At 44.4% G+C, this 26,081-nt stretch overlaps 2 protein-coding genes across 7 annotated transcripts in view; both read left to right on the top strand.

The window, feature by feature from the left end:
• Positions 1-13,459: 13,459 nt before the first annotated feature.
• Tlcd5 (TLC domain containing 5) lies at positions 13,460-19,978 on the top strand. Of its 3 annotated transcripts, none has more exons than XM_036194050.1 (3): positions 13,460-13,542; positions 16,177-16,291; positions 18,052-19,978. In XM_036194050.1, the coding sequence occupies exon 3, from the start codon at positions 18,156-18,158 to the stop codon at positions 18,588-18,590; it is 435 nt and encodes a 144-aa protein (XP_036049943.1). In that variant the 5' UTR covers positions 13,460-13,542; positions 16,177-16,291; positions 18,052-18,155; the 3' UTR covers positions 18,591-19,978. The 3 variants fall into 3 exon arrangements, with proteins under 3 accessions (XP_036049943.1, XP_036049942.1, XP_036049941.1); XM_036194049.1 differs by having other exon boundaries at positions 16,117-16,291; XM_036194048.1 differs by having other exon boundaries at positions 16,092-16,291.
• A 3,496-nt stretch (positions 19,979-23,474) lies between these two features.
• The window catches only part of Arhgef12 (Rho guanine nucleotide exchange factor 12), a 141,976-nt gene continuing 139,369 nt past the window's right edge, over positions 23,475-26,081 (top strand). For all 4 annotated transcript variants that reach the window (XM_036191784.1, XM_036191783.1, XM_036191782.1 and 1 more), the window contains exon 1: positions 23,475-24,522. In XM_036191784.1, the coding sequence (XP_036047677.1) occupies positions 24,491-24,522 (32 nt within the window). In that variant the 5' untranslated portion in view covers positions 23,475-24,490. The remainder of the gene's footprint in view (positions 24,523-26,081) is intronic.

Below are 26,081 nucleotides of genomic sequence, written 5' to 3'. Positions count from 1 at the left end.
AAGTGTGTGTAGGAGGCTGGAACGGTGGCAGCGAGACAGCAGGAGTCCTCAGCAGTGATTTAAGTCTCCAAAGAAAGCACACTGCCTATCACTGCATATCCACACGTGTTGCTGACATCAGACCCGACCCTTTCCTGTTCCAGCGCTGCTCATCTTGACATCCTGCCCAGGTAAGTACTGACAGCAATCTCTGGCACCATCCAAAATTATGGTTTTCACCCACTGGTCCACATCTTGTTTAAAAAATTAGAGTGGTGGTGGCACACTTGGGAGGCAGAGGCAGGTGGGTCACTGTGAGTTCAAGGCCAGCCTGGTCTATGTAGTGAGTTCCAGGCCAGCCTAGGTTATAAAGAGAGACCCTGTTTCAAAAATAAATGCAAGGGTAGCCCGTTGGGCCTACTGTGGCTTCCACTGCCCATTGACTGGGACATTGGCTGAGCAGAATCAAATTTGCAGGTGGGCATGGACTCATCATTCACATCTGCAGGATTCTGTAGAATTCATAATTCCAAAAATGTTTAGTAGAAGTTCATTTTAAAGCCAGGCAGTGGTGGCACATGCCTTTAATCCAGCGCTTGGGAGGCAGAGGCAGGCAGATCTCTGTGAGTTCGAGGCCAGCCTGAACTCTACAGAGCGAGATCCAGGTACCAGAACTACACACAGAAACCCTATCTCAGAAAAAACAAACAAACAAACAAAAATAAAGTTCATTTTGCTGTGTCACCATCTATGAGCATCTAAGAGACAAGTGCCTAAGAGCAACACTAGCTGGTGTGGAAGGGTAAAGAAAGGAGGAAAAGATCGTGGCTGCTGCTCATTTCATACTGTCTGCCTGTCTGCCTGTCTGTCTGTCTGTTTATTTATTCACAGTAGAGTCTTATCTTTAGCTGGCCTGATACTCCAATGTACCTCAGACTCTGTCAGATCTTGTTTGTTTGTTGGACCCCTGTGGCATAGGTTAACCTGAAACTCACTATGTAGATCAAGATGATCCAAGCTGTTGACCTTTCTGTCTCTGCCTCTCCAGTACTGGGGTTACAGGCCTGCACCACCATGTCCAGCTTCTAAGGCAAATTTAGAACTTCAGGTCCAACTCAGGGAATGGTTGGAGTCGAGGAACCTGCCTCTTGGCCTGGTGTCCGGGCACAGGCCCCTCTGGCATATCTCTGGGACTGGCTTTCCCTCCCTGATAGTTTCAATTCTCCATTGTCTCTGATGGCCAGCATTGTTACTTGCATGTGCTAGGGCATTTAAGAGGTTTAAACCCAGGTGTGGCAGTGCTCCCCTATAATCACAACACTCAGGAGGCTGAGGCAGGAGGAATCAGGAGTTTCAAGCCAGCCTTGGCTCCCATCAACGCTGAGAATACCGGTTCACTTAAATGTGTGGTGCAAAACTGGCGCAAGTGTGTTGAGGGCCATTCAACAATTGTGAGAAATTTCGTTCTGATCCCAAGTCTACATTCATATGTTTGAAAGGATTGCTACTCTGCTACTCAAAATATGAACTTTTAAAATTTATTATCTATTTTAAATCTCCGTTGCAGTTTCCCCTCCCTCCTCTCCTTCCAGTCCCTCCCCCTCACCTGCCTTCTCCCCCTCCCCCCCAATCCACTCCTCCTCTGATTTTGTTTAGGAAAGGGCAGGTCTCCCATGAGTATCAACAAAACATGGCACATCAAGTTGCAGTAAGACTAAGCACCTCCCCGTGTCTTAAGGCTGGGCAAGGCGACCCAGTATGACACCTGTAAAAGGGTCAGAGACAGCCCCTGCTCCCACTGCTAGGAGTCCCACAAGAGATTCAAGCTACACAACTGTCACATATATGCAGAATGCCTCGGTCAGTTGCATTCAGGCTCCTTGGTTGTTGATTCAATCTCCATGAGCCCCTGTGAGCCTAGATTAGTTGATTCTGTGAGGTTTTTTAGGGTGTATTAGAATTTTCCCAAGGGAGAAAATCCCTCCCAGGGTCCTGGGGCAGACACTATGTCCAGTGGGGAGTCATCTGAGGGAAAAGAATCTATGTACACCGTGTTCTTTTGTCCATTACTTTATTTCTCTAAGCAACATTCTATCTACACAGCTAGTTCCATCCTGATACTCAGTCCTCTTTGTCCCTTCTTTTTTGTCCTCTTATAGCCCTAGTAATAATTAAGCTCTTAGGCTTTCCATCTCATCTTCATCCCCTGTTCCTTCATCCTCCATCTTTCCTCCCTCTTCTCCTCTGCTAACCTGATTCATCTACAATCTACAAAAAACTCTTCCTTGCTCCTCACTCCTTGGCCTGAGCTATTCTGCCTTACCATCTACAGAAACTCTGTCTTCTTCCCTTCTCTTTGGCCATGTGGCTCTGCCTCTCCCAGGAATTCTGCTCCAGTCTTTACTGTACCTGGTTATGCAAAAAGCCCTATTGTCCTGAGTCAATAGTTCTGCAATGCTACTAGGCCTGAAGGAAGGGGATAGTCTGAGCTTCATTTGCACAAGAAAGCTATACATCTACAGTCCACCTGTCTACTAGGCTTTGCAGGGGTGTTACCTAGTGGATCAGCAGTAGGCCTGAGAAGCTTAACTGTTTGCCATATGGCCTAGTAGTATATGGGTACACAAGAATTTCATAGCAGAAGACAGCTGATATATATTAAAAGCTAAATAACATCAAATATTCCTTGATAAATGACTTCCTCTTCAAGGACTCCTTGGTCCATCAAGGTATAGCTTATTATATACAGCTGGGTGTCTATAATATATTCTTTTGACCTGCTGCAGTGTTGTCCTTGACTCCTCTGGCTTCTACAATCTTTCCCCTCCTCTTCTGCAGGATTCCCTGAACTCCGCCTAATGTTTGGCTGTAGGTCTGCATCTGTTTCCATCAGTTGCTGGATGAAGCCTCTCTGATAACAATTGGGCTAGGCACCAGTCTGGACAGGAGAAGGCTAGTTCAGGTGATTTATCTGCTATGGCTAGGAATCTAAGCTGGAGTCTTCCCTGTAGAATCATGGGAGATTCCCTTGCTCCAGGTTTTTACCTGACTCAGAAATGCCCCCCCTTTTCAGTAGTCTCTTTTAGTACTGTTCCCCTCCATACCCTATACCCTCCACCCCTGCAACATGATCTCTCATGTTCCCATCCCCACCTACCCTCTGTCCACTCAAAAAATCTCCTCTATTTTCCCCTTTCTGGGAAGATTTGGGTCTCCTCCCATGAACCCTCCTTGTTACTTAGCCTCCCTGAGGCTGTGGATTATAGCATGATTATCCTTTATTTTACAACTAATACCCACTTATGAGTGAGTTCATATCTTGTTTATCTTTCTTGGTCTGGGTGGATGTTTTTTTCTAGTTCCATCCATTTGCCTTCAAATTTCCTGTTTTCCTTGTTTTTAACAGCTGGATAATACTCCATCATGAAAATGTACTTTTTTTTTTTTTTTTTTAATCCATTCTTTGGTTGAGGAACACCTAGGTTATTTCCAGGTTCAGGCTATTACAAATAAAGCTGCTATGAACATAGTTGAGCAAGTGTTCTTGTGGTATGATTGAGCATCTTTTGGGTATATGCCCAAGAATGGTATAGCTAGGTCTTTGTGGTAGATCATTCCCAAGTTTCTGAGCAACTGCCACACTGACTTCCAAAGTGGCTGTACATGTTTGTACTCCCACCAGCAATGGAAGAGTGTTCCCCTTGCTCCACATCCTCTCCAGCATGAGCTGTCCCTTGTGTTTTTTATCTTAGCCATTCTGACAGGTATAAGATGGAATCTCAGAGTCATTTTGATTTTTATTTCCCTGATGGCTAAGGATGTTGAATATCTCCTTAAATGTTTCTCAGCTGTTTGAGATTCTTCTGTTGAGAATTCTCTGTTTAGGTCCATATCCCATTTTTTTAAATTGGTTTATTTGGTTTGTTGATACCTAGTTTCTTGAATTCTTTATATATTTTGGAAATCAGCCCTCTGTTGAATGTGGGGTTGGTGAAGATCTTTTCCCATTCTCTAGGGTGCCATTTTGTCTTACTGATGGTGTCATTTGCCTTACAGAAACTTTTCAACTTCATGAGGTCCTATTTATTTTGGTGATCTTAGTGCCTGTGCTATTGGTGTTCTGTTCAGGGAGCTGTCTCCAGTGCCACTGTGTTTGAGATTATTTCCCACTTTCTCTTCTATCAGGTTCAGTGTATCTGATTTTATGTTGAGGTCTTTGATCAACTTGGACTTGAGTTTTGTGCAGGGTGATAGATATGGATCTATTTGCATTCTTCTATATGCCAACATCCAGTTAGACCAGCAACATTTGTTGAAAATGCATTCTTTTTCCATTGTATAGTTTTGGCTTGTTAAAAATCAGGTGTCCAGAGGTGTGTAGATATACATCTGGGTCTATGATTTGATTCTGTTTATCTACCTGTCTTTTTATGCCAATACCACTAAATTTTTATTACTGTAGCTCTGTAGTAGGGCTTGAAATCAGGAATGGCGATACCTCCAGAAGTTCTTTTATTGTATAGGATTGTTTTAGCTAAATTAGATTTTCTTTTATTTTTCCATATGAAGCTGAGCATTGGTTTTTTGTTTTGTTTTGTTTTGTTTTGTTTTTTGTTTTTTTCAAAGTCTGTAAAGAATTGTGTTGGGATTTTAATGGGGATTGCATTGAATTGGTAGATTGCTTTTGGTAAGATGGCCATTTTTATTATGTTAATCCTACCAATCCATGAGCATGGGAGATCTTTCCATTTTCTGATATCTTCTTCAAAGACTTGAAGTTCTTAAAGGTCTTTCACTTGCTTGGTCAGAGTTACACTGAGATATTTTATATTATTTGAGGGCATTGTAAAGGGTGTTGATACTCTGATTTCTTTCTTAGCCCATTTATGGTTTGTATATAGATAGGAGGGATACTAATTTTTTAAAAAGTAATCTTGTATCCAGCCACTTCACTAAAGATGTTTATCAGCTGTAGGAGTTCCCTGGTAGAGTTTTTGGGGTCACTTATGTATACTATCATATCATCTGCAAATAATGATACTTTAACTTCTTCCTTCCCAATTTGTATCCCCTTGGTTTCCTTTAGTTGTCTTATTGCTCTAGCTAGAACTTCAAGTGCTATATTGAATAGATATGGAGAGAGTGGACAACATTGTTTTGTTGCTGCTTTTAGTGGAATTGCTTTGAGTTTCTCTCTCCATTTAATTTGATGTTGGCAATTGGCTTACTGTGTATTGCTTTCATCATGTTTAGATTTGTCCCTTGTATTCCTAATCTCTCCAAGACTTTTGTCATGAAGGGGTGTTGAATTTTGTCAAAGGCTTTTCCAGCATCTAATGAGATGATTGTGTGGGTTTTTTCTTTCAGTTTGTTTATATGGTGGGTTTCATTGACAGATTTTCATATGTTGACCCATCCCTGCATCTCTGAGATGAAGCCTACTTGGTCATGGTGGATGATCTTTTTGATATGTTCTTGGATTTGGTTTGCCAGTATTTTATTGAGTATTTTTACATCAATGTTCATGAGTGAAATTGGTCTGTAACTTTCTTTCATTGTTGAGTCTTTGTGTGGTTTGGTTATCAGGGTGACTGTGGCCTCATAGAAAGAATTTGGCAATATTCCTTCCATCTCTATTTTGTGGAATAATTTGAGGAGTATTGGTATTAGCTCTTTGAAAGTCTGATAGAATTCTGCATTAAAACTATCTTGGTATTGTGATATTTTATTTGTGCTGAAATGTGATTTTATTTGGATGTTAATAAAGTTGCCTGGAAATCAGAAGTTACAGCTGCCATAAGTGGGAGTCAGGGGTTGGTAGCACATGCCCTTAATCTGATCACAGGGCAGGCAGAGTCTCTGTGGTCAAGGACATATCCAAAGCAAGGTGACCTGAACTTTTAACCCCGGTACCAACCATAGAGACCAGGAGGTCTGTATAGACAGGCAGTAATGAGGAAATCATATGGTTGGGTTTAGAGCCAATGAGAAGGCAGAACAGAAAGGCAATAAAAAGACAGGACACAGGAAGAAGGTCTCTCTCTCAGGGGAAGGACAGCAGCAAGTGGTAAGATAAGGTGGTCTTAGCTCTTGGCTACTGCTCTGATCTCTGGACTTTTAACTCTGCATTTGGCTCTGTGTTTCTTATTTAATAAGACCGTTTAGAATTTCATCTATATCTTGGCCTTGGGCTTTTTTGGTTGGGAGACTTTTAATGACTGCTTCTCTTTCCTTAGGGGTTATTGGTCTACTTAAATTGTTTTTCTCATCTTGATTTAACTTTGGTAAGTAGTATCTATTAAGAAATTCAACCATTTCTTTTAGATTTTCCAATTTTGTATAGAACAGGTTTTGGAAGTATGACCTAACGATTCTCTGGATTCTTAGGATTTCCTGTTATGTCCCCCTTTTTGTTTCTGATTTTGTTAGTTTGGATATTCTCTCTTTGCCTTTTGGTTAGTTTGGATTCAGGTTTATCTAGTTTGTTAATTTTCTTGAAGAACCAACTCTTTGCTTCATTGATTCTTTGTATTGTTCTCTTCGTTTCTATCTTATTGATTTCAGCACCTCCCCCCAAGTTGATTATTTCCTGCCATCTACTCCTCTTAGGTGTGTCTGCTTCTTTTTGTTCTAGAGCTTTCAGGTGTCACTAGTAGGAGATCTCTCTAAATTCTTCATGAAGGCACTTAGTGCTATAAACTTCTCCTCTTAACACTATTTTCATTGTGTACCATAAGTTTGGGTATGTTGTGTATTCATTTTCATTGAAATCTAGGAAGTCTTTACTTCTTTCTTATTTTTTCTTTGACCCAGTAGTAACTCAGTAAAGAATTGTTCAGTTTCCATGAGTTTGTAGACTTTCTATTGTTTCTGTTGTTTTTGTTGAAATCCAGCTTTAATCCATGGTGGTCTGATAAGATACAGGGAGTTATTTTGATGTTTTGCATCTGTTGAGACTTGCTTTGTGGCCAAGTATATGGTCAGTTTTGGAGAAGGTTCCATGCAGTGCTGAGAAGAAGGTACATTCTTTTGTGTTTGTGTGAAATATTCTGTAGATATATCTGTTAGGACCATTTGAGTCAACACATCTGTTGGTTCTATTATTTCTCTGTTGAGTTTCTGTCTGGGTAACCTGTGCATTGGTGAGAGTGGCATGTTAAAGTCTCCCACTATTGTCGTGTGGGGTTCTATGTGTGAATTAAGCTTTAGTGATGTTTCTTTTACAAATGTGGGTGCTCTTGCATTTGGTGCATAGACGTTCAGAATTGAGATGTCATCTTGGTGGATTTTTTCGTCTGATGAATATGAACTGCCCTTCTCCATCTCTTTTGATTAATTTTGTTATTAAAGTCTATTTTGTTAGATATTAGGATAGCTATACCAGCTTGCTTCTTAGGTCCATTTGATTGGAAAATCTTTTTCCAACCCTTTACTGTGATTTGTATGTCTATTTTTAGTGTCAAGATGTGTTTCTTGTATGCAGCAGAATGATAGGTTTTGTTTTAGTGATAAATAGATAGATATTGTTTTAGTATCCAATCTGTTAGCCTGTGTCTTTTTATTGGTGAATTGAGTCCATTGATATTGAGTGATATTAATGACCAATGATTGTTAATTCCTGTTATTTTGTTGGTGGTGATGGTGCTATGTATGTGTGTTTCCCTTCTTTGGGTTTCACTGGTGTGAAATTATCTATTGCCTGTGTTTTTGTGGGTGTAATTAACTTCCTGGGGTTGGAGTTTTCCTTCTAGTACCTTCCATAGGGCTGGGTTTGTGGATAGATATTGTTTAAATTTGACTTTGTTACAAAATATCTTGTTTTCTCTATCGAGGGTGATTGCAGTTTTGCTGCATATAATAGTCTGTGTGGGTATCCGTGGTCTCTTACAGTCTGTAAGACATCTGTCCGGGCCCTTCTAGATTTTAGGGTCTCCATTGAGAAGTCAGTGTGATTCTAATAGGTCTGCCTTTGTATGTTACTTGGGCTTTTCCCCTTGCTGCTTTTAATATTCTTTCTTTGTTATGTATGTTTAGCATTTTTTTGATTATTATGTGGCAAGGGGATTTTCTTTTCTGATCCAATTTATTTGGTGTTCTGTAAGCTTCTTGTACCTTTATAGGCATGTCCTTCTTCAGGTTGGGAATTTTTTTTTCTATGATTTTGTTAAATATATTCTCTGGGTTTTTGAGCTGGGTTTCTTCTCCTACAGTTCCTATTCTTATCATTTTCTTTGACAGATATATCCATTTCTTCTATCATATATGTCTTCAGTGTCTGATATTCTCTTTTCCATCTCTTGTATTCAATTGGTGATGCTTACATTTGTAGTTCCTGTTCACTCACCCAGATTTTCCATTTCCAGAATTCCCTCCGTGTGTGTGTGTGTGTGTGTGTGTGTGTGTGTGTGTGTGTGTGTGTAGTTTTTTTATTGCTTCTAATTCTATTTTCAGGTCTTGCACAGTTTCCTTTATCTGTTTTTTTTCTTTCTTGGCTTTGTTTTAGGGATTTATTGATTTCTTCTAATTTCTTGTCAATTGTTTTGAGGGTTAGTCAATTTGTTTTCTCAATTTCTTTAAGGGATTTGTCCATATCTTCTTTAAGGACATCTATCTTCATCATAAAGTAATTTTTAAGGTCATTTTCTTGTGTTTCAGCTGTGTTGGATTGTTCAGGTCTTGCTGTTGTAGGATAGCTGGGCTCTGGTGATGCCACATTGCCTTTTCTATTATTGATTGTGTTCTTACACTGGTATTTAGGCACCTGGGTCTAGGTGTTGATTACTGCATTTGTTTTTGTTGGATGAGTGTTTAGTTCTTTGGTTTCTCTTTCCTCTCTGGTCCTCTGGCCTAAATGGCCAAGGTGACTAGGGAGTCTTCAGGTCCAGTAGGGTGTCCCCTCTGGGATTTTTGGGGGATAAGAGTCCCTAGATCCCACCTGGCCTCTTGTAAAGCAGAAGTATTCTTCTGAAGTTGTAGAGCAGCATATGGAGTCAGGAGTGTGGGGGTAGGAGTGTGCAGTCTAGAGTTGTTGGGCAGGCTTTAAAGGGGTTCAAAACACCATTTTTAAAAATGAAACATTCTGGGTCAGCAAGATAGTTCAGCAGGTAAAGGTGCTTGCTGTGAAGCCTGAAGACCTGAGTTCAATTCCAGAAATCTATGTAGTGGGATGAGAGAACTGACTCTTGAAAGTTTAGCTTTCTATACCTCTACCTACTCACACCCATACTCAAAATAAATGAATATAAAAATTAATTGGACAAAACATTCTAACACAATACAATTCAAAGAGATACTAATTTGTTACTTACATATTTAGGAATAACAATAGGAAAGTATTAAAAATTTTGCTTTCTGTAATTAATTTTCCTTAAGAGTAGAAAAACCTTGTATGCACTGCAATTGGTAGCACACCATAGTCCTGAGTCTGAGCAGAGGTGATTTTGGCAGTGCTGGTTGGCTTTGTGTGATGGGAGGGTGTGTGCCGGACACAGCACTCATATCATATATTCAAGGTTACAGTGATGTCGTGTGATACAGCACAGGCGGGAACTGCCAAAAACACCCAGCAATTATATGTTTGACTTTGAGTTCAGAAACCAAACTGTACTGCAGTCAAATTTTCCTTGACCCCCACATTCTGTGTGATCCCATGGGGAGGGGGGTGAGAGCCGCAGTTTAGGAAGCTGTGTCCTAAACTATGAATGCCCTTCCCTGAGATAGGAGCTGTGAATGCAGAGTGTGTAGTACACACCTGTGGGGAATTCTAGTCAAGCAGAGGCGACTTCTTTTTCTCTCTTGTTTTGGTTGTTGTCAGTAATGTTGTTTTTTGTCCTTTGAGACAGGGTCTCAATGAGAATAAAGAACTTTCTATGTACAATGAAAACACTGTAATTCATAGCAGGATAGTTATAAATTGATCCAGCTGGCTGATCAAGGTGGAAGACAACTCACTATGTAGCTAAGAATAGCCTTGAACTCCCGATCCTCTTGGGACCACACTGACTCAGGGTAGCACATTTCAGCATGTCTCCTTAGTCATCTTCTCTGAGTTCATGCCCAACTTTTTCCTACTGATCATGTCATCTCGGGGACCTTTTGGACTGCTTTGTGCCTTACTTTCTCAACTGTAAATTGGGCCTAAAAGTAGACTCTAGCCTATATAAATTACCACAGTAAAAGGACTTGGGGCAATGGCTTGTGCAGTGAGACAACACTATACAAATGTCATCTGTGATTATTGTCATGGTGATGACGTTAGTGGAAAGCTGTGCTCTGCTTGCTCTAAGAGTGGGGGACACCACTGATTTGGTGGGGCAGAGATTGACTAAAGATAGATTACTATAGTTTAGGGGGCTAGAGAGATGGCTCAGTGGGTTAAGAACACTGGCTGTTCTTGCAGAGGATCAATCAGGTTTGGTTCCCAGCACCACAGGTTGGCTCACAACTATCTGTAACTCCAGTTCCAGAGACTCTGACTTCATCCTCTGGTTTCTTTGGGCACCACACACATGTGCACAGAAATACATGCAGGTAAAACACCCATATACATAACATATCTTTAAGAAGATAAATCAGTACTGTTTCATCTCAAATAATGAGGCTTGATTTCAGAGCCCCAGTCACTTTGGTAAGAAGGTCCATTATCCTTGGAAGAAAAGACACTTCCCCACCCCTGAACCTGTAGACTCCTTAAATCTTCAATAGTTTGTAGTTTTGTGGGAAACAGAGGCAGCAAGAAGAAAGTCTCAGATTGAGAGACTGGAATGAAAACAAAATGCTGAAGCAAAAATGAACAGAGAGAATTGAAGCTACTGATTGTCCTATTGTGGCTCCAATTTCATTGTGTCACCATTCTCCAGGTTTTCATTCTCTGTTATCCGCTCTGTCTCAACACATTTTAAAAAAGTCTTCCTTCCTTCCTTCCTCCCTTCCTTCCTTCCTTCCTTCCTTCCTTCCCTCCCTCCCTCCCTCCCTCCCTCCCTCCCTCCCTTCTTTCCTTCCTCCCTCCCTTCTTTCCTTCCTCCCTCCCTTCTTTCCTTCCTTCCTATCTTCCTTTCATTTTTCTTCTACATCCTGGCCAAAGCTTCCCCTCCCCCCTCTCTTCCCAGTCCTACCTTATCGCCCCATCCCCTCTGTTACCCCCCACCCCCACTCAAATCCACTCCTCCTAGGGCAGGTCTCCCATGGCATATCAAGTTGTAGGGAGACTAAGCACCTTCCCATGTATTAAGGCTGGCCAAGGCGACCCAGTATGAAGACTACGGTCTCAAAAGCCAATAAAAGAGTCAGAGACAGCCCCTGTTCCCACTGTTAGGAGTCCCACAAGAGGACCAAACTACACAACTGTCACATATATGCAGAGTGCCTAGGTCGATCCCATGCAGGTTCCTGGTTGTTGGCTCAGTCTCTGAAAGCCCCTATGAGCCCAGGTTAGCTGATTCTGTGAGTTTTCTTGTGGTGTCCATGACCCCTCCGGCTCCTACAATCCTTTCTCCCCCCTGTACTGTAGGATTTCCCAAATTCTGCCTAATGTTTGGCTGTTGGACTCTTTATCTGCACCCATCATTTGCAGGATAAAGTCTCTCTGGTCTCTTTGATGAGGATTCTGCTAGGCTCTGGTCCCAGAACACTCTGCACGCAAGACAAACTGTAGGTTGAAGGTGTCCCAATCCCTCCACTTGAGGCCTTGTTCCCTCAGGCAGATTTTGAAACACAAGTATTCCCGCCCCATACCAGGCCTCCAGAACCACAACATTCAGGATGCAGTCTGTACATGTGCGTTTTGAAATCACTTTCCAAGCAGTGCAGATGACCAACAAGCTTTTGAAGTCATCTGTGTGGCTTCTAATGTAGTTTCCTATGATTTCTGGACTTTCTTCCTTTTGAGAGGTTTCTTGTAGCACACACTGAATTTGTTACGTAGCTGAGAATCGAGTTCCTGATCTTCTGCCTCCACCTCCTCAGTGCTGGAATTACAGCTGTGAACCATCCCAACTGATTGACTCTTTCATTAATTCAACCCACATTCACTCCACCTGTCCCATGCTAGATTCTAGGGAAACAGGTGAAAAGCCTGTCATCTTTGCCTTTGAAGGGTTAGTGCGATAAAGGGCCAAAATAAGAACATTTTCAATTTCTAGACATGGTCTAAACACATCTCTTTTTGAGATCTTCACTTCTGGGTTCCTTAGCACTCTGACATTGTCAGCCTTGATCAACAATCCAGACTCTCCCCTCCCTACCCCCATTATTCTAGTTGACAACCCCCATGTATGTGTGTGTTTTAATTTTGGGACAAAATCTACAGGCTAGTCTCTAATTTACAATCCTGCCCCAGCCTCCCAAGTGCTGGGATTACAGGCATATACCACTACATTACTCTCATACTTTTTTTTGGAGCTGAGGATCGAACCCCGGGCCTTGCACTTGCGCACTACCACTGAGCTAAATCCCCAACCCCTCTCATACTTCTTGAAAGTCACTATCCTCAGATCCAGAAAGAAACAAGAATTTGTCCAAAAATAAAATAAAGGTCTGAGAATACATCTCAGTTGTAGAAATTTTGTCTAGAATTGGAGCCTCTGGTTTAATCCCAGTATTGGGGAAGAAATACTCCAAAGTTAAAGACAATAGATAGTATTTCTAGTGACTTCCATGTGCCGCCCATTATTTTATGTTCTCATTAATGTAACCTTTTCACATTTTCACAACAATCTATGAGAGAGACATTGCTCCCTCCAGTCTGTGATGAGGAAGGAGGCACTGACTTAACTTGCCCAGCTGCATACCGAGCAGAATTAACGTTAAAAAATGTGTCTGCGGTCTGCAAGCGCAAGAACGCGTGTGATGTTACTAGAGGCCGGAAGAGGGCGTCGGATCCTCGGAGCTAGAGTTAGAGGCAGTTGTGAGCTGCCTGACATGGGTGCAGGGAACCGAACTCTAGTCTTTGCTTGCAAGACTCTCCAGCTCCTTTAAAACCGTATGTTCATATCCAGATAGGGGCAGTGCTGAAAAGAGAGCCACCCAATTCCCAGGCCTAAGAACTTTTTGGGCGTCTTTGTTTTGCTACTCAGATTCAAGCAGGAAATCAAAGATAGGGTCTTGCATCACCTATAGGATATTGTAGGTAGTGGGTGCTTAGTAGGTGCTCAGTAAATGCTTAGTGAAGAGGCTGTTCCGTTTCACAGACGGATTGGAGGTTGAATCCAGGGCCTCACACATGTTAGGCAAAAGTTCCAATCACATAAAATGCCAGACAGACACTAACTACATTCACAGCCCCATGATGATTTAAACAGACTAACAAACAAGCCCAACAGAGCATCCTTCCCTTCCCTGCCCAAAGGAAGGCCCTCCATCCAGCTCCCTTTTTTGGCCCAGCACACACTCTGCGTTCTGTCCTCCCAGCCAGCAGGTGCCCCTAGACCCCCGGCTCCTCCTCCGCGCCGTCACAGCTTTGTCTCCCCCCCCCTCCCCCCCCTCCCTACAGCTTCCTGTCGCCGCGATCCGGGCCCTGGGCTGTGGGCGCCCGGGCGCCCGAGGCTTCTCGGTGCGCTCCGCCAGGTAACAGCGCTCGCTGGAGGGATGGGCACCGGCCTGCCCTTGGCGCAGGCGGGGAAGGAAGCGGGCGGGCGGCCAGGTGCGCTCGGGCTCTTCTGCCCCGGGGCGCCGGGGCCTCTTTGCGCCAAGCTCTGGGCACCAGGCTGGATGCCTAGATAACGGTGCAAGATGGGGCGATCCGGGCTGGAAGCCGGGCGTGTCCGAGACCTTAGGGCACGTCCCCCGCGCGGGAGGCGATCTTGCTGCTGGCTCGAAGCCCGGGGCTGCAGCTCGCCCGAGGCCTGGAGCCAGGCGCCCGCCCAGCGCTGCTGCTCTCCGGGACAGAGGAGCCCGGGCACCGAGCTACGAGGGCCTGGGAACCTCCCAGACCCCACACTAGACACGAAGGCTCAAGGTCACAGAGCTGCTTCTGCCGTTTACAAATGCCTGCTTTTTACTGAAGTGTTTGTAAATGGGCTACTGTTTCCTGTCTTGGGCCAGGGAATTAGCATTCAGAGAAGAGGACTCTAAAAATACTAATCGCCGAGTCCCAATCAGCTGATCCGCCTTACTGGCCAATGACCTTGGCCTTTCAAAGGAAGTGAGAGGGACAGCGCTTTTCACTTGGTACTTTGTATGTCTGGCCCTTACTCTGAAGATTGGCCTAGAAGTTTCAGAAAATGTGTCTTAGAACTGGAATGACCTTCCACCCCTCGCCCCCACTTCAGCCCTTTTTCTGTTCCCTAATTTTAATTTAAACACATTCTTCAGGTTAAGTGATTTCCCCACTTACAGGTTTCTGATGGACACCTACTGTTTTCTTGAATGGGAACCTGATTTCTCAGGAAAGCTGGACAAAACTTGCCCTTTGCCCAAGCTCTCTCTGTATAGCATTCCTGGGAGTGGCTCGTGTATTGAGGGGTGTCGGTCCGCATTTGTCAGAAAAGGGTTGAGCGGTTCAGTGCAGCCATGCAGAGAATTCCCGCAGAGATGAGACACATAGCTGGTAGCTGACGAGTTTAGGATTTCTTTCTTATTTGCACTTTCAACAGAGGAGCTAATGTATATTAACAATGACATCTTAGTCCTTTTTGGAATCTACTTTTGTATGACTAAAGTAACTCAGAGTTGACTATTCTTGTCTAAATGTGTCAGCAAAATTTAAAAATCTAAGTTTTCTGACTTTAACATCTCTATCATTATCTATCCATCCATCCATCCATCCATCCATCCATCCATCCATCCATCCATCCATCCTGGAACTCACTGTGTTGATCAGGCTGAGCTCCTACTCAAGGTGATCCTCCTGCCTCTGCTGCTCCAGTGCTAGGATTATAGGCACTTACCAGCTGCTTTGCCTCACTTTTAACTGAATAATTGCCTTGCGGATAAATTTGTATCTCAACGTTTACTTAAAAATCCTTTTGCTTCCTTGTTGATAAGTAATAGAGTTGGGATACCTTCCAAGAGGTCTGGAGTCTTTGTTTGGCTCTCTATTTACATTTGCCTCAAGTTTTGATTTTGACTGATAAACCTATGACCCAAATCCAGACCTCAGCCGAATTTAGTTTCAGCTTAACCACATTAAAATGCCTGGTATCATGTGACTTCTAGCAGAAACCAAAGTGGTATTTTATTTATTTATTTTATTATGTTTTTTGATGAGATCTTTGCCTCTGTGTGCTGAAGTGTTTTTTTTTTTTTTTTTTTGTGTGTGTGTGTGTGTGTGTGTGTGTGTGTGTGTGTGTGTGTGTGTGTGTGTGTTATTCTTCTGTCCTGGTTGACCTTGCTTTTTTGAGCTAGGGTTTTTCAACAGGAATTAATCTCCATCTCCCCAGCACTGAGATTACTAGCATGCTCTGCCATGCTTGTTTTTTTTTTTTTTTTTAACATGGGTCTGGGACTCAAACTCAGGTTCTCCTGTCTTTGCTCCCTTCTCCTTTGGTGTCTGATACTGGGAACTGAACCAAAGGCTTCCCATGTGAAAAGCAAGTGCTCTACCACTGAGCTGTACCCTTAGTACTTTCTCATTGTTTTGAGGCATGGCTTCTGTAAATAGCTCAGGCTGGACTTGAACCTGCTGTATAGACCAAGCTGACATCAGACTTGGCATCCTCCTAACTCAGCGTCCTGAGTAGGCTGAGATTACAGGCACACACCACTATGCCTGGCTAGTGCTGGGATTTGTGAAGTACGAGTGCATTATCAGGTACATGAGCTCTGCTGTCTGTGTATCACCATCCAAAATCAGGGATCTCGGAAAGGTTATTACTGACATAGGGTGGTTAGTTAAGTGTGGAGTTATCTTAATAATTCATAGGGCTGTTGCTGGTTTCCAGGACACAGCTTTCAACAGGGGTTGACCTAGTATCTCCAGGGGGCTTGCAGTCGTAAATACAGCAGCCACATTTATGTACAAGAGTCTTGGATACGTATATAATAAAGAATTTCAGTAAAGGTCATGCCTTCCTATTATTTTATAGTAGCAATTCGGGCACACGCACAAAACGACCCGTTGCTGTTTTCTTAGGGTGCATCCTTTGTTTTCCTGGTTTTGGTCTCTTCTGTCATAGGATGGCATTAAGTCTGTGTCTGCAGGTGCTGTGCAGCCTGGGTGGCTGGCTCTCACTCTATACATCTTTCTGCCGCCTGAATAAGCACCGAAGCTATGAGTGGAGCTGCCGGCTGGTGACCTTCACCCACGGAGTCCTCTCTATAGGCCTGTCTGCATATATTGGCTTCATTGATGGCCCTTGGCCTTTTACCCATCCAGGTAGGTAGAAGGGACATTAGAGATTTTTCTTAGGGATTTATGATTTGGGGCACTTGAAAAAATAGATTTGTATAATAGTGAAGAATAATTTCCATTCTAATAGTTTGTATTGCAGTCGTCATTGGTAGCTTTGATGTTGTGTTTGTCACTACTGGCCTCTGCCTTTCATAACCCTTTTGAGCTATTGGAGGTCTTTCTTTTCTTGCCTTTTTGTGGTACTGGGGATTGAATCTAGGGCTATGCACATGTTAGGCACTGGGCTGTGTCCCCGTTCTCTTCTCTCTTTTCATATATATCTTGAGAAGGTCTCACTAAGTTGACCAGGCTGGCTTGGCTGCTCACTTGGTAGTCAAAGCTGGCTTTGAATTTATGCTCTTCCTGCTTCCTGGCAGAGTAGCTGGGATTATATAGGCTTTTGCAATTTTGTTGTTGATTGTTTTGAGGCAGGTTCTTGTTTTATAGTCCAAGCTGGCCTCAAATTTCTAATCTTTCTATGAAACTGAAATGAAACAAATTCTGCAGTTTTATGTTTTATTTGAAGGTCCTTAATGATTTTTAAATATGTCAGGTTAGGTCATTGTACCTCATGTCACTGGACATGAGGACACTCTGGGAGTTCTCTCTGGAGTCTGCTTTCAGGATGGGTTAGAACTGCTAGTGTCCAGTAATGTAATCCTCTGGGTTAATCAATGAATCTGAGCTGGGTGGTGGTGGTGCACACCTTTAATCCCAGCACTTGGGAGGCAGAGGAAGGTAGATCTCTGTGATTTTTGAGGGCAGCCTGGTCTACAGAGCAAGTTCTGGGACAGCCAAGGCTACACAGAGAAACCCTGTCTCCAAACAAAACAAAACAAAACAAAAACTCAAACAGAATGACCCAAGAGTCTGGGAATAGACCTTAGCTAGTTAAAGGGTGTGTGTCGGGGGAGTTAGAACATTCACTAATTTTGTTAAAAATAATAAAATAACTATTTTGTGTTCTTCCACAAGAAGAACACTGTGGTTGAACAGTCAAATCACTGATTGAAGTCTTTGAGGTTTTATTACTACTTTGTTATTTTTCCTGATACTGTTTTGAGACAGTCTTACTACACAGGCTTGCCTTGAGTTTACTCTGTAGCCCTTGTCTGTGATCTACAATCTTGGAGGTTGAACCAGGAAGATTGCTAAAAGTCCCAGACCAGCCTTAGCTACAGAGCAAGTACTAGGAAGACCCTGTCTCAACAACAACAACATCAACAACAAAAGACCACAGTTTTAGACTTTAGGTTTGTTGACCTTTTTGAGACAAGCTCTCATATAATCCAGGCTGGCCCTGACTCCATGTGTAGCCAAAGTTGGCCATGTCCTGATCCTCCTTTCCCCACCAGAGTGCTGGAGTTTTGAGTAAGGGTAGATATTATGTTTTATTTTATTGTTATCATTTTTTAAAGTTTATGCCAGGCGGTGGTGGCACACACCTTTAATCCCAGCACTCAGGAGGTAGAGGCAGGTGGATCTCTGAGTTCCAGGCCAGACTGGTCTACAGAGTGAGTCCCAGGGCAGCCAGTGCTACACAGAGAGACCCCCATCTCAAAAAAACAAAAAACAAAAAACAAAAAACAAAAAACAAAACAAAACCAAGCAAGCTTGTGCCTGTCATTGCTTTTGTCTTCTTTAGTGGTTCAGACAAAAGGGTTTGAAAGACAACAGCAGAGGATCCCCATGCAGGTGGCCCAATTCCCAGCCCTGTTGTCCTTTTCTGTCTTGGTTTGTTTCAGGCTCACCGAACACACCTCTCCAAGTTCACATTCTGTGTCTTACCCTGGGCTACTTCATCTTCGACTTGGGCTGGTGCATCTATTTCCAGTCTGAGGGTGCCCTGATGCTGGCTCACCACACACTGAGTATCTTGGGGATCATCATGGCTCTAGCACTCGGGGAGTCGGGCACAGAGGTCAACGCGGTCCTCTTTGGAAGTGAGATCACCAACCCCTTGCTCCAGATACGCTGGTTTCTCCGTGAAACCGGGCACTACCACAGTTTCACTGGAGATGTGGTGGACTTCCTCTTTGTGGCTCTGTTCACTGGTGTGAGGATTGGTGTGGGCGCTCATCTCCTTTTCTGCGAAATGGTCTCACCCACACCCAAGTGGTTTGTGAAGGTTGGGGGAATAGCGATGTATGCTGTGTCTTGGTGTTTTATGGTTAGCATCTGGCGCTTCGCATGGAAGAAAAGCATCAAGAAGTACCATGCGTGGAGGAGCAGGAGGAATGAGGAACGACAGCTAAGACATAATGGGCATCTCAAAACACACTAGCCAAGGCTTGCACCTGGTAAATGGATTGGGTTGAATTGGCCATGGGATCAGGATCAGAAACAGAACCGAGCTTATAGAGCTTAAGAACTGGGATTCTAGTGCACTTAGATTTCGAAAAAGGGCTAAATGTATCCATCGCTTTAGTCAGTTTCCAAGCTAGGAATATGTATATTGAAACACTCACTTCTACAGTGGTACTTGCACATCCTCCCTCAGTGGTGACTGGCAAGTGGAGTTGTATAGTGAGGACCATTGCCACTTGCTTTTGGGTCCCCGTGTTCATGGGAGGAGGCCTGCTAGATATTCAGACAGCTTTGAAAAGAACTTGAATGAAATCAGTGCTGTCTCTTGTTCCTTTGGAAAGAACCCCTGAGTTCCACGAGACCTTTTAAATATGTTCAGCCCATGTGCTATAAAGGGAGGGACTCGCAGGAAGGGACGTGCGTTTGACATTCAGGCATCTGTAACGGGATATGTTTCACAAACAGGGACAGAAGGCTGGGGGGTGGGGGACTAGCAATGGAAGGTAATTCCCACTGAGCCTCCTGACACTGTGTCAGAGGTTCCCAGGGACACCCTTGGGTTCTATGATTCATCGGGAAGATGCAGGGCTTAGCCTATAGTCTCACAGCTCTGATTTATGACAATGAAAGGCTACAGAGAAGACTCAGCGCAGGGAAAAGGACCTTTGTCAAAGCCTGTGGGAGCTAGGTAGGAGTTTCTGAAGTCTCCTGTTTGGATATCCAGGAGTGAGTCATGGCAACGCACATGAAAACCATCAAAGATTTGGTGCCTAGAGCTTTTACTGGCCATAGGTCATGTAGGCACCTACTTAGCACAAGACAACATTCAAGATTCCTCACAGCGGGCGTTCAGCATAAGCCATCTTGTTTCAGGAACAGTTTAGGAGTAGTGAGCCAATCTAAACAGTTTCTGGTGGGAGCCCTCTCTAAGTTGTAGCTCCCAGGTGCCAGCCAAGGCCCAACATTGCAAAGCAGGCCTTTGCAAAGGAGAGCAGTTCAGGCCTGCTGTGTTAACTCTTGTGTGCACAGAAACCGTAGCGCTAATGCTCTGGATGCGAGATGAATGAGGTGTGGGTAGATTTAGATTTACTTAGTCCTGTTGTACGGGTTCTGCCCTACCAGGAAAAGTATGCCAGTTCTCAGGGCTTTTGTGAATTAATCTGCTAGGCATGAGAGGCCATGGCTAAATTCCATGGGGATTTACCATGTGGATTCCACTGTACTTGAGAAGGAGTTCAGGTTTCAGCTCCTGGTACATACTGCAAACTAGAACCAAAGATTTCAATGTATGTATTGGCCTCAGGGTGATGAGGCTATTTCCTTCCTTCCTTCCTTCCTTCCTTCCTTCCTTCCTTCCTTCCTCTTCTCCCTCCCTCCTTTCTTCCTTTTTGCTTCAGATCCATTCCCTTTTTACCCCTTTTCCCCCTCCCCTGAGATATGGTCTTGCTTGTATAGCTCAGGCTAGCATTGAACTCTATCCTCCTGCTTCAGTCTCCTCAGTGCTAGGATTACAATCCTGTGCCACCATGCCTGGCTTTAATGTAGGGCTTTAATGAAAAAAAAAAAAAAAGTATTATTTGTTTATGTATTTGTTATTTTTACTATGTTATTTAGATCAATGGTGATTGGCTAATTCAGTTGGTAAGCCAGGAACATGGCGCTACAGAAGGCAAGGCTGAAGGTCAGCAAGAAGTGTCAGTCTGTTCTCTAGTCACCGGTGACACAAAGCCAGTGAATGACCTTATAATTGATGGTATTGGCTACAGAAACCAGTCGTGGGGGAGAGGTTGGAAACAGGTAGACATTCTTGCAAATGGAAAGGCACTTTAATGGTGGGACCTTTCAGGTGACTGTTAGATAGTCAAAGGGGCTGCCTTTGTTTTTGTTTTCTGGAAAGATAGCATCATACCCCCTTTTCCATGATTTATGTCCCAGATATGCCGGTGTGTTCCTTTCCAGCCAAACTGTGGGCAGAACTGGGAACTGGGGAATGCTGATTTCAGCAAAAGCATAGTCAAAAAGAGGGGCTTGGCACACGAGCGTAAAGGAAAAACAAAACCAAACTGGCGTTTTATTTTGGCACTGTGCAACCTGCTCCAGACCAGACTAGTGAGCAGGGTTAATCTCCTACTGGCTCTTTTCTCCCTTACCCCTCAGAAGGAAAGACTGTAGATCTTTCTGTCTGAGGCAAACTCAAGGCGATGTCTGTAGGTTTTCTTTCTTTCTCTTTGGATAACAAGATACCTGAATGAGTGGTAAGGGGAGGGATTCCTCATTCCAGCTCTCCTTGATGTTCTAACTAGTAGCTATGAAGACATTCTCTTAGCAAACCACGTGAAAATGACTCAGCAGTTAAGAGGTCGCCTGTTTTCACAGCACAGGTAAATGAAGGGCAGAGTCCTGTGATGTGTCCCCAGACAAAAGGAAAGACTTGCATTTGAATTACTGTGTACTCATCCCCAATACCGCTCAAGAGGGATTTATATTTCAATACAATTTGCACTAAATTTTATAAAAATAAAAGTAACTTTTTACAAACCCAGAGTCTGCCTTTGTGTCCTTCTGGTGGCTTTGCCAAGAAAAACAGCCTTTGGCTTGTGGAAAGGTTGACATCTAGTCATACTTAGGGGTGACAGTAATCTGCTCTTTGGCATTAATCATTCCTACTTTTTATGTGGACGATAGCAATCAGCACACAGAAAACAGTTTGCCTAAAGAGGAAGGATAGCGTTCTGATTTTGCCACCTGTTTGAGAAGTTGCCCCTCCCTGCCTCAGGCTTTAGGCATGCTAGGCAAGCACTCTACCAGGAGCTACATCCTCAGCCCTGTCCCTCTTTTGGTGACAGGGCCTCATTCTGTAGCATAGACTGGATTTCTCATATTTAGAGCAGTCCTGGACACAGTAGGTCCTTAATAAGCACCTTGAAACAATGGATAAGAGGACATATGTGGCTTGGAGGAAGTCTCATTGGAAGACTGCATGTCCAGTGACTGGGTCACTGGTGCCACCTTCCTAGGTAAAGGGCTAAATGTATGACCTAGGGTGCGGGCCTTGGTTTGCTTGGCTCTGCTGAATGTGTTCTATAGTATATGTTTTTAGGACAGTGGAAGAGAGATTTAAATAAAATCAATGCCTTGTGAGTGGCTAGAGATCCTCATCATTGAAACAGTAGTTCTGGAAGGAATAACCACTGGTTATTCAGGCCTTTGCTGGCCATCTTCTGAAGCTTTCCCACAGCAAAATGCCTCCTTTGCTCACAGCTAGGACCTTGGGCTTGTTAAATTTGGAAAGATGTTGAAAGCAGCTTGCCAAAAAGGTTTTGTATGCAAGGAAGAGAAGGTGAATTAGGAAACGTTCCCAGTTTGCTTTATTCCTGAAACTTAAGAATTGAGGCCGGGCTGGAAAGGAAGATGGGAACTTATTTTTAAAATTCATGATTTGATGAGTCACCAGACTCCATTCATTTGATACCTGCATTGTTAACACTATCAGAACAAGGGAGAGGAGGACAGCACACTCAAGGCAACAGAGTAAGCTTGGGGATACGGTTTGTATTTTGTTGATTGTATTTATGGAACTGTTTCCAGCTATAGGTAGAGACAATTGGTGTCTTCAGGATGGAATTGCCATGTTGGGATTTACCAGCAGATGGCAACGTGTCCAGGTCTGATCATTATGAAAGTGGCTTGAATCTGCTTCTATTCTTTCCAAAAATAAACATTACAAAATTAGCTGACTGTGCCCTGAACTTAAAAAAAAAAAAAAGTTCAGCAAGAGAGTCATTTCAGGCGTCTGTTTATCTTTCCCCGTTGTACCCTGTTCTAACGTCACCTTGAGCTCATGCATCTATTCAGGGATAATGATCCTTTCACAAACTGTTGTGGGATGACTTGGAAACAGCATTATTAAGAGGTAACTGTTTCCTCTCCATATGCACTGTTTATTAGATTTGATTTCCACAAAATGGCCGAAGTCTCTTCCCACGGACACGGATTGAAGTCTAAGGATAATTGTATAAAAGGAATAGCCACTTGATGTTTGCAGGCAAAGCTGGAGATCTATATTGTGTCGTGGTACTTCATTTCTTCAGGGACAGAATTATTTAATCATAAAACTGCATGGGTAGCTGAATGCCTCTAACCCATCGAAAAAGAAACCGGAAAACAACATTTGGGAACTCTTCAAAGGGATCCCTAATGCTGTTTACTGGACAGATGTATTTCTTCTCCCATCCCTTTTCACAACAAGCTTATTAACTTGCTGTGGAAAGCACCAGGCTTTCTCAATTTGGCAAATAATACAGTTCATTTTGCCAAGGCAAAACAGCCTAAACGCAATATTTATATCAAGAACTCCTGGCTTCAGCGTGGTCCAGATCCTTTCTTCTCAGCCTTTTCTGGCCACTCCCGGCTGCAGGGCTAGGCCGGCAGGTGCCCCAGGTGTATGGACCACCTCAAAACCTGATTGTGTGCGGGTCTGCCTAACACTGTCGCGAGGCACGTGGACCCGGGGTCGTGTGCTGCCATCAAAAAAAAAAAAAAAAAAAATAGTATTTGACACCGGGAACGAGTACATTCCCTCAAAGAATAAAAGTTTCCAGTACGAGAGAGGCGGGGAGTTCCCTGAAGACCCTCTAGATGTGAACTTCGGGTTGTGGAATGACTCATCTGCTGTGCCGCGCTGGAAGCTACGCTCTGGACTGGACCTCGAGGGCATTCAGGGACAGTGAGGACAGCGGCTGGCGGCGCGGACAGAAGCAGCTTGCTTCTGCCCCGCAGGACTACTTTTCGCTCCTCTCCACCCCTCCTTGACAGCGTTGCGCGGAAGTATCCGCGCAAGTTTGGAGAGTACGGGAAGCGGAGGGATCCCGGGTGAAGCGGCTTCCCGAAGTCCCAGGGAGAAGGGCCCAAAAAGTCGGCGGGGGAGGGGACGGCTCGGCGCGCTGCAGCCGCGCCGGGCCGAAGAGACAGAACCGGAACCGGAACCCGCGCGCGTGCCCGCAGTGGTCGCACGGCCCGTCACCGCCGGCGATCCCCCCCTTGCGCCCCCCCCCCCCGCCCTGCGCGCGCGCCCGCGAGTGCCCCTGAGGACTCGGCGAGCGGCCCTCCGCGCGGAGCAGCCGCCACCGCCGCCGCCGCCGCCGCCGCCGCTCGGGGGCCGGGCTTCCGGGCCGGGCCGGGCCGGGCCGGGACCTCCCGCTCCTCGCGGGAGCCGCCGCCTACCAGAGCGTCTGGGAGGAGCCGTCGTGCCACTGCGGAAGAAGCGCGGGGGCCTCGGAGGGATGGGGAGCTGCCCGCGGCGCTGAGACAGGGTCCCTGTCAGCGCGGCGGCCGGTGCCGGGTGGGGGCGGCGCGGAGCAGCTCAGGGCCCCGGCCCGGGGACATGGGGCGGCGCGAGCCCGTCGCGGGACGGCGTGAGACGCGGCGGAGGCTGCGGCCACGAGCGGCCGGCAGTCCCAGATAGAGCGGGGGACCCAAGGGCCGGGCCCCGCCGACTCGGGACAGGAGGCGACGCCCGTCCCCGAGCCGATCCTACCACAGCCCGGAGGGATCCCGGTTCCCGTCCCAAGCCTCGCGACTTCCCTCTGACGAAGTTTTCCCCTGGTGCCTTGCTGAGGATCATCCCTAGTTCTAGAACTCGCCTTGTGGCCGACTTGCTCGGTTTGTTTGGGGGAGATAACTTGTTTTGCTTCAACCCGCATCCCTTTCCTTGACCCCTTGCAATCGGATGTTCTAGATGACTGGATGGAGTTTTGAGTTGGACTTTTGTGTCCCTGCCGAAATTAAGCCTGATCCCAGAGCACTGGGGGTGGGGTGTGGAGGTGTTACTGTAAAATGCAAGTTGGATAAAAAGAAGACCTCTCGCCAAGGGCCCCAATGAGTGGCACACAGTCGACTATCACGGACAGGTGGGTATGAAGTGCCTCGGTCGCTTAACCTTCCCTGGATTTGGCCCCACGCAGCAGGGGAGTCGGTGATTGCAGATTTGCCTTCAGCTAGAGCAATTGACAGGCATAGGAAAGAAGGTTGTTTCGGAGCTGTGCAATTAGTCTAGGGTTGCTGCCAAGTTATCCGGTTGATTGAATTTAGAAATGCAGTTTTTTTTTTTTTTTTCTTTTTGACAGAAACTTTCCCCATATTCTCAGAGGAAATGAAGGAAAACCATGATTGTGGTTTTCTGTCAGGTCCATTAGGATTGTGTACTCATTTTGGAGCCAGAGGAAGGTCATTTTGGGTGAAGGTCAGAGCCCGAGGTCGGTGGGTATTGGTGCATCATCAGGTTGATTACTGTTCTGTGGAAGTTCTGGACTCTTAATTTTAGGAGTTTCAGTCTGTGAACTTAATTTTCATCCTGCTGCATGGTGATTTGTGAATCTGATCTCTTTTTATGTGACCTGCACAGTGTTTAATTATTAATTACCTAATTTTCCAGAATGTTGACACTCTACCAGTAAATCAGGCTCTTGCTGGGGACAGTTTCCAGGAGCTGAAGGAAATGAGGGAAAATCATGAGGCCTGCTTCTAATCATTCTCTTTTACATTTCATCTTCTAGACGCTCTAGCATTTAAAGATGTAAACCCTGAGTCAGGTTTAGGCATGGCAGGTGGATCTTGTTTGTTAATCAGGGTTTCATGGCGTTGTGTAAGGGATATGTGGCCAAGTGGAATTCCCTGACACTTAAGAGTTCTTTTGAGTGCTTTTCAGTGAAAGCAAGTTGGTTCCTTTAACATCTTTTATTTCTCAATTTAATTATGACATTATATGTTGCTTCCAAATTTTAGCTTGCTGTTTTTTTGAAGTCAACCTTCAGATTGTTGTCATTAAAAACAACAACAACAAAATACAAAATAATTGAAGCAGAAGACCAGAAGTCTTTAAGTGCAACAGTAATGCACCTACAGAAAGCAGTTTAATTTCCTAATGAGAGAGTCTCACCCAGTTGTGAGACTCATTTGTTGATTTTTAAAGGGGCCAAATTCCATTATCATACCATAACAGCTCCTCCAGAGCCAGAACTTCCTTTTCCTGTTGATGCTTTTCAATGTCACATGAGTGTTCACCTAAAAGATGCCCTTAAATATTTAAACTACTTATGTTTACCCTTTGTTTGTGTACTTTGCTAGGCAGGATTTCGTTTTCAGTTTTCCTGCAGGTACCCTTTACATCTATGTAGAGAGTTGTTTTCTGTCTTCCTGCCTCCCCATCCCTGTTCCTTGTCCTTTCATGGTGTTTTGCTTCAGAGAAATCACTCCCAGGTGTCCAGATAATTGTTGTGCTGGTCCATTCTTGTTGTCAGTTGAGCCTATAGATAAGCAGACTTCCAGAAAGTGATGTAGTCCTGGTTTTCAGTAGGATGCTGCAGAGTTTAATTTGTAGAGACAGAATTTAGAGTCATTGAATCATTGCACACATACAAAAGCACCTATCTAAGAAAAAAAATTTTTTTTTTTTTAAAACCAGCTTTGC

The sequence above is a fragment of the Onychomys torridus genome, chromosome 7 (assembly GCF_903995425.1).
Source record: "Onychomys torridus chromosome 7, mOncTor1.1, whole genome shotgun sequence".
In the NCBI taxonomy this organism is placed as follows: Eukaryota; Metazoa; Chordata; class Mammalia; order Rodentia; family Cricetidae; genus Onychomys; species Onychomys torridus.
Note: the sequence above shows the minus strand (reverse complement) of the source record. Positions and strands in the feature narration are given on the sequence as shown.